At 40.4% G+C, this 12,775-nt stretch overlaps 1 protein-coding gene across 2 annotated transcripts in view; it reads left to right on the top strand.

The window, feature by feature from the left end:
• LOC127642931 (tenascin-like) overlaps positions 1-12,775 on the top strand; it is a 58,724-nt gene that overhangs the window by 24,415 nt on the left and 21,534 nt on the right. For both annotated transcript variants that reach the window (XM_052125380.1, XM_052125381.1), the window contains exons 6-10: positions 3,000-3,153; positions 5,041-5,310; positions 7,417-7,602; positions 8,154-8,243; positions 9,169-9,432. In XM_052125380.1, coding sequence (XP_051981340.1) covers positions 3,000-3,153; positions 5,041-5,310; positions 7,417-7,602; positions 8,154-8,243; positions 9,169-9,432 — 964 coding nt within the window. The remainder of the gene's footprint in view (positions 1-2,999; positions 3,154-5,040; positions 5,311-7,416; positions 7,603-8,153; positions 8,244-9,168; positions 9,433-12,775) is intronic.

Below are 12,775 nucleotides of genomic sequence, written 5' to 3'. Positions count from 1 at the left end.
AAATGACCCCATTGAAACCCACTGAAATGGTAATATTTGATCCCGGTGCAATTAAAGCATAAATCATGAATTCTATGATATTAAGCTTTCATTCCAGAGCCTTGTCTTCAAAATATACATTTTTTATATTTTCTACCAGATGGCACCTTTTTTCTCATGTTTAGCCTATGGAGCAAGTACATGCTTTTTTCCTATTTTCAGTTTGCTGTATTATAGAGCACTGCAGGCCATTTGAATAAATGATGCAGCTAAAATTTTGTGGGTGTGTTGGTATGGATATCAGAGTATGTGTGTGTGTGTGTGTGTGTGTGTGTGTGTGTGTGTGTGTGTGTGTGTGTGTATTGCAGGGGACCTTTAATTGTAAACAAGCCCAAAAACACAATTATTCTGAAATGACGGAGACTTGGCCCGTAACCAAATTAAGAATTTTTTATCACCTATTTATTCACCATAAACGTGTTATATTTCACCAGATGAGGTTTGATGAGAAATAAGGTTTATTATTATTCACAAGAATTTGGAGATACAATGTATGAGCAGATGGGGACAATATTGTCACAATTTTTCCTTGGCATACTCTTGCTTCATTTTAGAGCACTTGATTTATCGATTCAAAATAATAATAATAATAATAAACAAAAAATGCTTTCAAGTGAGGATAAAATATAGTCAATTAAAGATTTAGGTACAGCAAATCCATAGAAGGTGTCAGTGAATGTTTTTGTATAACCTCTAGAGGCCGCTGTTATACTGTAAAATTAAGCCGTTTCAAACGTAGACTCCTGCCCATTTCGGCACATTTTGTATAAAGTTACATATGAGTCACTTCACTAATGGTGGAAAAATATTTTTCTGTAAAATGTGAAAAATGTGTTTTTCTTTTTCTTTTACTAAAAGAATGTAAGTCGGATAGTATTACCCCAAGTCAGGGCTCTTCAGCTGGCATCCTCACCCATGTTGTTATAACCTCATTTGGCTTTCTTTTCCTTAACACAAATTGAGAAAATATGTTGTGTTCAGTGATGTCATACAATGGCAGTTTATGGTGACCACTTCTTCAAGCTTCAAAAGCATGAAAAAGTATAAATCAGAAGTCTAATAAATTATTCAATGAGACTTTTGATTGTTATAAAAGTGTCAACGGGCCTTCTCGACCCTCTCCGAGCGGGGTTCGAACCGGTGTCAGTCAGCATGGGATGCGGGCGCACTAATGAGGAGGCTAAAGGCTACACCGTCTAGCGTCAGTTGCTAGGGGAGTGAGGTTAACACATACTGCACAACTATCTTGTTCCAGCTAGCTCCCGTTACACTCACCCCCCTAAATCTCACTCCCATCCGGGTCACGGCACCACTGTGACCGGTCATGCTTGACCCGTTCCATACTGGAACTCAGCTGGCTCCCATTACAAAAGCATACAATGACATTTGTTGAGAAACAAACTGAAATTGAATGTATTATTTAGTGAAACCATTGACTGACCGTTGCGCTTCTCTTTGCGTTCATGAGACATCTGGAGAGCAAGTTCAAACAGCCTCCATTTTTGAAATGGGGTGTTTAAGCGGGGGCTTCATGAACTTGTTCTTGAGCAGTGTCATGAACATGCAGATGATAGAAGTGACGTTTCAATCACATGTGATGTGTTGCCACTAAATTTAGAGTGTTAGCCAGCCTCAGATCAACACTTGTTAAAGCATCCAACCTACACTTTTAATATGTTGTCTTCACTGAAGTTTTGCTAGTTAGTACATTCTCCATTATTTACAATTGTTTTGTTAGACGAGCAACGCAGCCAGGTAACACCACCCCTTCTGCTAAGTACGGTAAGAGTGCATGAAGTGTCCAACATTTCACATGCTTTGATGGTTGAAGAAGAGCATCATCCGGGAACTCTTAGTACACTTGTTTGTGTTGCATTTTTAGTATAGACATACTTCTAGCACTTAAACTACATTGTAGTGGGTGGCTGTGGCTCAGTTGGTAGAGCGGGTCAGGCACTGATCACAGGGTTGGTGGTTCGATTCCCAGCCCACACGACTCCACATGCCGAAGTGTCCTTGGGTAAGACACTGAACCCCAAGTTGCTCCCAATGGCAGGCTTGCACCTTGCATGGCAGCTCTGCCATCATTGGTGTATGAATGGGTGAATGAGTCACATTATTTTGTTACTGAAGGGATCATAGATAAAGAGAGAGGCATTTTCTTTTTACAGTTTGTTTTGTCCCCCTTGATGTTTAATCCAGATAATCTGGCTGCTGTTAGAAAGAAAAGCCCTGCCCAAGATACTACTTAAAAGACTCTCATTACTTTAATAACCGTCAGTAAAACCAATTGTAAATTTAGACATGTACCAGCTGGAAGAACATAACATGTCACATTTAAGTCGAGAGGTTTACTGCTGTAGGATGTTCACATACCAGTTTCATCTTGACAGTCCCAGGTGCCTGGGTTATACGGCCATGTGGCTTGTTTCAGGGTCCACCGTTCTTAAAGTTATTAAAGACAGAATAATGGATAATTTAAATGATAATCACTGTTCATAAGCAATTATGTGAACTGGCATTTTCTCTTTGTGAGTCAGTGGCACAGTCAGCCATGAGATCATAGACTCATTTTAGGAGCCATTCAAAGACAATCATACGGGGCGGCTGTGGCTCATGTGTTAGAGCGGGTCGGCCACTAATTGCAGGTTTGGTGGTTCAATTCCCAGCCCACATGACTCTACATGTCAAAGAGGCCTTGGGCAAGATACTGAACACCAAGTTGCTCCCAATAGCAGGCTAGTGCCTTGCATGGCAGCTCTGCCGTCATTGGTGTATGAGCAAAGGCTCCATAGAAGTGCAGACCATTTACCATATATTAAGACACTTTAATGGGGTAACATTTAGTCCATATGTTTACACTTATCACGTTTTAGATATTTTTAATAGGTTTCGCAAAAAAAATGTTTTAAGTGAAACTAAATTAGTTGGAATGATTTTGTTTACTTTCTCAATAACAGAAAGAAGACAACGGGAAGATTGTGAACACACTCAAACCATCTCAGACCAACTTTGAGCTAACAGGACTTGGTCCAGGACAGGAGTATGAAGTCTCTTTGGGCATTGTAAAGAACAATACCAGAGGACCTCAAACAAGCTCCACTGTAGTTACAAGTAAGAAACCTTCCTTTTGTATTATTAGTGTCAAGATCCCATTGAAATCTTGCAAGTGGTGCTGAAGACATTTAAAATGACCAAAATGCTTCAGAATTGCTTTTTATCCATACGGTAATTTATCTGCGTAATAGCCTTAATCTGCATCTGACAAACTGCTCCAAAGTGTTGGAGGTCGAAGGTGAAACTCTCTCAGCACTAAATAATTTGAGGTCTTTCTGTTTGGAATGGCCAAAGAAGAAGAGGGGCCATCATTTAACTCTACGAAACGTCTTGCATGGGCCGGCCAAAAGAGATTTAAACCGGCCAATTTAGTGCTTAACCATGAGAATTTTGGAAGATCCATGTGTCTCACTTGACATTTGCAGGCTTTGCTCAGATGAGTATAGCGATAAATAACGTGTCTTTGTAGGCCTTTGACTTCTAATGTGTTACTGTCTGTAAAAAATGCTCAGATTTCTAGCTCTTAGGAGATCTGGTACAGTGTCTGTTGTGGTTATTCCATTTAAATTGATAGATGTCTCAATACATTTCTTCATTGTATTTAGTGCACAAAAGAGTTTTATCCCTCTCGAGGGCTAACTAGCCTGATAATGGGCCGGGTGTGTGGAATCACGACCCGGCCACGCCCTCTGCCCTGCAACATTCCTCCCTCGGTCTCTCAGGCCGGGGGGCCCCCGGCATGATGTACACCCCACCCCCACACACACTTTCCCCTGCGGAGGGGCGTGCCTTCCGCCCCATCCACCAGCAGGTCATCGCCATCTACCTGGATGAGGGAGGGGACAAGGGGAGGGAAACCAAAAAAAAGTGTGCCACCTTCATGCCGTAACAGTGATTGTACCAAATTAACAAAACGTTTTTAAAAAAGAGAGGGAAAGACCAAAACGGAGTGGCAGTGGGAGAGGGGAGAGAGAGCAAAAAAAAAATCACTTACTCGCCGGTTATCCGATACGCCATAGCTTGGTCCTCGGCCACTCCTCCACCCTCTCATGGACGACAGCTGAGCCTCCTCGGGTGGATCGGAGGCAGTCTTCTGGCCCCTGGCAGACGGAACGCACCGCCATGTTCTCTGGAAACAGAAGGGGTCTCCCCCACCCCTGGCAGCGGTTCTCCCACTCCAGGCAGTTGGCCGGGAGCCCCTCCCCGTCTGCGGTCAGCACGACCCTGCCATGTTTAGCGGCTGGTAGGGGTCTCCACCCACCCCTGGCAGTGGCCCTGACTGCTCCAGGCAGTCGGCTAGGAGCCCCTTCTCCCTTTGCGGTCAGCAGTCGTTCGTCCGCTCTCAGGCGGTCGGTCTCCTCCGTCCCTAGCAGATGGCCATGGCTGCTCCGTTGGGGTGGATGGTAGTGGCGAGGATTCTACAGGAAGGAGGAGGCAAGAACCGGCTTGACGATATAAATAATATTTTAATTATAAACTTAACCAATAACACGTACGCACGTCGAACAGCTGTCTGTAAATCTCTCTCTCTGTCTCACTGCCGTCTCCGGTCGGCCTTTATCCCTCTCCAGGGCTAATTAGCCTGATTAGGGGCCGGGTGTGCGGAATCACAACCCGGCCCGCCCTCCGCCCTGCCACAACATTACCTTCAGAAAATGTAAACTTGTGAAGTTATATGGAGTTATTGCTAGTGAACTATTAGTTCTAAATGTAATAATTGACACTATTTTAACTGAATATAAATATAATATAAACTACTGCTTTTTTGTTTCTTACTTTAAGCATTAGCCTCACTGAGTATGGTTAGATTTATGCTTAAACACCTGAAAAATTTAATCTTTTAAAGATATTGTTATTGAAATCAAGTCAAATACTGATTAAGAATATCAAGTTTGCGATTCATTTTATTGAGAAAATTTAATCTGAAATGACTGTATCTTGTAGGAATTGATTCTCCAGGGCAGATTGATATTGCTGATGTGACAGACAGATCTGCAGTAGTTTCTTGGTCCAGACCTATAGCTCAGATAGATGGTTTCCGGGTGTCATATGGGCCGAGCACAGACCCTTCAGGCCGCCGTGATGTGGACCTGCTGGCTACAAACACACAGCACAGCCTGGAACACCTGAAACCTGATACAGAATACAGAGTTTCTATCAGTTCCTCGAGAGGAGACATTACTAGTGAGCCGATCATTGAGAGCTTCACCACAGGTACCAAAACTCTAGGGATGTTATCAAAACTCCATTACTGATTTGTGTTATGAACAAAGCCACAAATGTGGATCTTAGTAGGAGTTTGGCACAGGAGTGTAACACAACAAACACTGGTTTATTCTTACAACCTGTTCTCAATGTGTTCAATAGAATTCTGTGCTGGAAATGACATTTTTAAAGTTTTTAAAATAAAGTGGCAGACTTCTTTATCTTTCTAAGGCTAATTTTATTGCTAACTTTGTATATATCCTTAATACACAGAATTAAAAATGTTCACACTTTTTGCATAATTGACGCCCAATGACACAACGTGATTTTTCTTTGTTTTCTTCAAACATCACTTTTCATATTTCATCTCAAGTATGCTCTTCACACAATCGTTTCCTCTTGGTTAACAAGTACACTAACTTTAAAAAATAAAAAATAAACATTTATTAGGGGCAAAATTGTTTCGTGTGGTGAGAATGACGCCATAACTTTGGGACACTCGTCATTTTAAAAAAAAATTATAGAAATAATTCTCACAATAAATATTGAAATTGATGTTTATGCTTTTTGTTTAGATTATCATAGTTGTAAAAATGTAATACACTGATTCTTGAGATAAGGAACAAAACATTTCCTACATACAAAGTTAAAATTAAAAGAAGAGATCTGAATGATACCAAACAATATACAACAGTTGAATAACATGTGGAGGCGGGGTTTATGACCTATACTAGGACCAGTCACCGGGGGCGATCGAGACGTTTTGGCTTCACTTTTGAGGGCTTGTGCGGCACACTTGTTTTGAACCAGCAACGCCAGATTCTGATCCGTAGCGTAATAAAGTTCCATGCACAAATGCGTTTTCATGACCGTACTCAGTTTTCATAATTCTTTAAAATTAAGTTTGTTCATTGAACTGTTGTATTTTATTACCTATGGCCGAATCACAGCAGTAGGGCCATGTCACACTCTTGCTCGTGTGATATTGCTTAAATACATAATGTCAACTTAAAATTATATTTTCTATGAAAAACTGCCTATCAATGTTTTGTCCTCACTTTGCGTCAACTCTGTCAGATTTTTTTATAATCCTGAATAAATCAGACAATTTCATGGTCAGTTATAATTCTGAGTATCCCTTTCCCACTTCCTGTTCGGGGTGGATGCAACAGTAAGACATGTGGTCTGGTGAGTTTCATGGTTTTTATTAATTTTAATTTTTTTTATTTTACACAAACAATTTTTAAGTCTCTGCAGTCACAGCTTCAACATGTCAACTCCATCATTCCCATTATGATCATTATGAATTGAGGAATAATTGTGGCATTTTAGTTTTAACTGAGCAAAAAGTGTGTGAAAATAGGAAATCAAATGTATATAATGTGTTTAATCACTTAACTCCTTTTTTTTTTATTAATAAAATTAATAATTATTAGATAATTAAATACTGTACTGTTGGATGGATCAAATTTAAATAGCGTGATTGTTAGGGTGTCTGAGAGTTGACACAAATTACAGTAAGATTTAGGTTGTGAAGTGAATAAATGTCCATTTTCATAATAAGCGTTTTTTTTTTAACTGTTTGCATTCATGGTTAGCTGAGGCCTTTGTCTACATAAATATCCATTTCAAATGAATTTAGTATTGGAAAAATAAAAACAAAGATTTACAACATGTTTTGTCACTTATCTCAAGAATCAGCAAATCGTTTTTATTTTTATTCTGGATTTTCGCAGTTTAATATATAAAGCCTTGGTCTGGGACAAGGCTAAAAGAGTACAAATCTATACATAAAAGGCATTTGATAAAAACTAAACGTAAATGATGAAGGCGTGGTACAAAGTTTCCAGTTCTGTTTTAATGTGAGCTTCAGGTAGCAAAAATTATTCTATTAAATGAAATAAAATTTGACCCCTTGACGATATATCTGTGTGCGTGTGGTTCAACAGAGTTAAACAGTACTAAAAGAATCATTAACTGGAATCTAAATGAGAAGAGTTGTTAAATTCCTTTCAATTCCCGTCCCTATTAAGGATTGATACCGTACATCAAATGTTTGCCTGAACTAAACTAATGTGTTTGTGATGTTGTGATGGGTTTTTCTGTGCACTCCAGGCCTGGATTCTCCCACTGACCTCAGAAAAGTTGACCAAACCGACAACAGCATCACAGTGGATTGGAAAAACAGCCGCTCATCTGTCGATGGCTACCGAATAAAGTATGGCCCGATTGCAGGAGGTGCTCATGGTGAAGACATGTTCCCCAGAGAGGCAGGAGACAAAACACGGGCCACGATTACAGGTACAAACTATGCAAAACTTTGAGATGCACTTGTTTCCTAATTGTTAGAGATGGCACTGATGTAAACAGGACATTCTACGTTATATCAGATTAAATACGTTGAAAATTACAGCGATTTGGAGCATTTGGTTATTCATCTGAACTTAGCACCTTTTTAACCTTTTTAATTCAAAGCGCTTCACACTGCATCAAATTCACCCATTCACACACATTTACACACCAATGACGGCAGAGCTGCCGTGCAAGGTGCTAGCCTGCCATTTAGAGCAACTTGGGGTTCAGTGTCTTGCCCAACGACACTTCGGCATGTGGAGTCACGTGGGTCGAGAATTAAACCGCTAGCCCTGCGATTAGTGGACAACCCGCTCTACCACCTGAGCCACAACCACCCTCCATCTTTGTCTCATTTTCAATGAGAGATGGAGTGCAGAAAGTGATCCTAGAGGTGCCATAATACAGATATATTCCCTCATTCCCTGCATGAACATGAACAGGTTTACCGTTTCACCTGTTGTGTTGAATTAAGCAATTGTGTATTGTATGTTTTGCAGGTCTGAAGCCTGGTACAGAGTATGGGATTGGAGTCACAGCCATTAAGAATGAAAGAGAGAGTCAGCCAGCCACTATCAATGCTCTGACTGGTGAGATCATCTCTCTATACATGAACGTGATACATACATACCGTATACAGTATATTAGAGATGCACTGATACCATAACATGAACACTAATACAAGTACCAAGTGCCTAGTTTTAGGTACCGGCCGATACAGAGTACCGATACGAGTAGTTTTATATTTGTATAGGTATGCCATTCTATTTGTAGCCTATTTGATATCTTGAAATAGCCAAAATTTGCATTTTCAGAAATTAAAAATGACAATTCAGGAGTGTTTTACCAGGGTGTAAACTGGTTGTACCTACCTGGTTGTTTTACCAGGCTTACCTACCAAAGGAACCCAGCTAACACATATGCTATGTTATTTCTTTTATTTTTAGCATATTGTTCTGAGCATTCACGAAGTGGGCAGTTGTTGCATTGTTTCTGACAGAGTTTGATGCTCGTTTGATTGCTTTGTCCTGTCTGTGTTTTTGTTGGGCTAAGTGAAAATAACACTTTCTACTTTCTGGAGAAGCAAGCAGCTTATGCACATTTTACATAACAGCATTTTAACTAAATGGATGTTACTGGATCAGTAACTTGTCATTTTTGGTAATGTCAATCACCTAGCTAACTGTAACTCAAGTATTGTAGTTTAACTGGTTAGCATAGCCTGGTCAAAATGAGTCAGCTAGAAAGCTAGCTAGCTAGCATGCTAATGTTGCAGAATGCATAAGACATATGAAATAGACACATAAATTAATATACAGGATAAAACAAATAATGGAAGTTAACTTAAGTACAACAAATAAACTAATAGACATGATATCGGTGTGTGAGGAATGTGCAAAACTGCCCTTTTTTATTACTTTGTGTTGAATGGCGACTATATTGCTGCACGTGGGTGTATTGTGGTGTTCAGAGTTTCTAGAGCTGCTCTTTATATCTGGACATCCACCCATACAGATCTGGATGCTCCACGAGGCCTGGAAGTGCGACACTCCACTGAAACCAGCCTGGAAGTGGTCTGGAAGAGGCCCAGAGCCAAGATCTCCAGCTACAGGTTGGCGTTCATTTCTGCTGATGGCCGCCAGGACGAAGTCGCGCTGCCTGCTGCCGCCACCACTCACACCCTGAACGGGTTGGTCCCTGGGATGCGCTACACTATCACCCTTATGGCAGAACGTGGTCGAAGAAGAAGTGCCCCTGCGACCATGACTGCGTCCACAGGTGAGGCCTTCCTGTTGTATTGAGGTCCAAAGATCTTTTCCGCTTTATTGCAGTGTGATGTTATTGCTATGTTTTCAGGTACGGACATCACAGATTGTGCTTTTGAAAATGATCAGGACTAACATTTACATGGAAGTTTTTGTTCCCCATATATCCATTCAAAATGAGCTGTCTTAGGGGCATGTTTTTGCACAAAAACAAAACAAATTGGAAGCAGCACAACAAATAGTGCAAAATACAGGTTTCTTGAGATGTGTTGTTTTAAACTTCACATGGCGTCTAAGAACCGAGGTGCTGAAAAACCAGCGAAACACAGCGCAACATCAAAGACATCCATCAAAAGCACATGTGTCAAACTCAAGGCCGGGCCAAATCTGGCCCACCGCCTCATTTTATGAGGCCCGCAAGCTATTTTCAGAAACGTAGGATGGCAGGTGAAAAGAATATGTCACTGATCAATCAGCTTTTCTCGTAAATATTAATGAGCATTCCTCTAACTTCATTTTTTTAAGCGCATTTTGCTCACTCACGAAACCGTGCTATCCGTACCAATTACCAGCACGGCTCAATGGATTGAGCAGTGCAAGTGCAGAGCAGGTGCGTTTATTCATGGACTGGTCACAACCGTGCAAGTCATTATCAACATTGCTAGCGGTTACCCGTATGAATTATCAGCATGACAGAATGGAAAGAGGTGCGCAAGCATATGCAGATGCGTTTATTCGTGGCTTGGTCGATACCGCGGTGTGCAGACAGTTCTAAACAGCACATCGCAAACCTTTCAAAAATGTTCCATGGATTTACTGTAGCAACACTAGCGGTATCAACTGTGGTATTTAGACTACTGTTTTTCATGACAAAAATGCCATAGTTTATTATATAGAAACCACAGTCAATAACCACGGTAATAAAAAGCCATGCATGGTTTTACATAAGCTACATGTGGTCACCATGATCTTATAACAAATACCATTGTTAAAACAATGGGTACAATGAAAGAAATATTAGGGTTGAGCCAAAAGGTTTGCTGTCCTTTTCTGCATATCACGGCGCAGTTTTGTGTCCATTTGCATAACACGATGGCTCATTTCAGCTTATCGCGGACAACACACAGGCCTGCCAGGTTCCCCCAATGGCCAGTCCGCCCCTGAATGGCCCCAAAGTGCGTCAGCCCTCCGGGAAAATGCCCAGTATGCCAGATTGACAGTCCAGCCCTGCCCATGATCTTGAGCATGTTTACAAAGAAAAATTATTGATATACCTTGCAGACGGACACAAAAACACTTTCAGCTTGTAAGGCTTGAAACATACTCTAAGTGTGTCGCAAGAACACACATTAAGTGTGCACAGGTTACATTTCATTTACATTACATTTATGCATTTGGCAGATGCTTTTATCCAAAGTGACTTACAGTGCACTTATTACAGGGACAATCCCCCCGGAGCAACCTGGAGTTAAGTGACTTGCTCAAGGACACAATGGTGGTGGCTGTGGGGCTCGAACCAGCAACCTTCTGCTTACCAGTTCAGTGCTTTAGCCCACTACTTGGTTGGCATGCTTGGTTGGCGTGCTCGTAATCGCTAAAAACAACAACAACTCTTTGGCTGAACTTGATTGAGTTATGGACCGTGTTTCCACGTGTTTAAAATGAGTTCTTAAATTGAAACTTACATGTAATCTCAACTAAAATACTTCAAGTAGAGGGAACCTAATTGAATTGAGTTATGCCAACTAAATTAACTCAAATTATAATCTTTCCGTGATTAACTAGCAAGGACAGTGAATGCTAGCATGCTAAATGCATGCTAATGGGAAGCACAATGCTATGATTAACTAGCAATTGCTCAATGAGTAAATATAGAGCATTCTTAACATGTACCTGTGCTCAAGCTAAGCTTAAGCTCCACGCATCACCATGATGGTAAACCCCAAAACTCCTAACAGAACTAACAGAAACTCTTCTAAATCTCAACACAACAAAACATTAAACACTACAAGTCTCCCCCTTTACATTCATCTTGCACAAAGACACTAACTTTAACATTAGTGTTGGAAATTAGAAATCCCTTGGCCAGACAAAAAATATTCAGGCTGTCCCAACACAAATAGATTAAGTAAAGTTTGAAAGCTTTAAAACAACTCAGTCAATTTAAGTTGGTTACATAATTATTTTTAGTAATATGAACAAGGAAGGATTCAGTAAAACTGACGATAGAGAAAGTTAAATTGTTTTAGAGTGCGTTGGCCAACAAGTTACAGTACGTCTGCACTTGCGTACTTGCATAAAGTACTGTACATTTCAGGCCATAGTTTATGACACTGTCCAAACCAGCTTCAGTGCATTAAAGCCACAGCTGTTGCGCAGCTGTTTCGTGATCAGTGTGGATCAGGGATGGTAAGATTCACCGATTCGCTTCGGTGCATCGGCATTAAAGATATCGATGCACTGCATCGATTTAAAAAAGTATGCATCGGATACAAGTTGGCATTTGTATCATGACGCATCGTTTCTAACACATTTGCTTTGGTAAAAAACGATTTATTTAAATATAATTATTAGTAGATGCGCTATACTTTTATTATTTGGAAAGTGACCAATAATTTGTGACCAATATTTTATATGTAGATTGATTTCTCCTCTCTAAACTGTTTCTCAAGCACGTTCTCTCATCACCACTGCTGCTACGTGAACATGACGTATCACAACACTACGGAGACTGAGGCGTGTCCAGACAGTCACATATTATCATGTTAGTGGAAGCCTCAACTGTTGTTTTACCATTTTTATGTTTCTTTGTTTTTTACACTTTTTATCTAGCCAACACATTCCCTGAGATTAATTCTGTCAAAGCCATGGATGACAATGTCATTAGTTTTTTGTCTCTTGACAGCTCAGAGAGCCTATTCTCTGGGAGTGGGTACGTGGAATCAACCGGGACCTTGACCATGTCTAACGTCATGTCCGATAGCTTCGATCTCATGTGGTAGTCAAATAAACACATTGGATTTGATAGTTACTCTGTAGAATTTAAAGAAATGGAACAAAACGGAGGTTCATCTCCGGCACTGAAATCCGGGATTTAAGGCCAGGCGCCGAAGTATCATGTAAGGCTTTATGAATATCCATTAAAGGTCTGCACTACTTGAAGCAGTTACAGTTACAGGTATTAACTTTATTTTGTGTTTCAAGTCAGATTTATTTCCAATCTGATAACTTAGTAGCATGGCATTTAAGTGAATTCTTTAAGTCTTAAGGATGCTTAAGTGGACAAATTTTGCATGATTTAATGGCTCCCATATGTGACATGGTTGAGAACGGAAAAATGCATGATGATGTCATCG

The sequence above is a fragment of the Xyrauchen texanus genome, chromosome 4 (assembly GCF_025860055.1).
Source record: "Xyrauchen texanus isolate HMW12.3.18 chromosome 4, RBS_HiC_50CHRs, whole genome shotgun sequence".
NCBI classification, from domain to species: domain Eukaryota; kingdom Metazoa; phylum Chordata; class Actinopteri; order Cypriniformes; family Catostomidae; genus Xyrauchen; species Xyrauchen texanus.
This window is presented reverse-complemented; position numbering and strand designations above follow the sequence as displayed.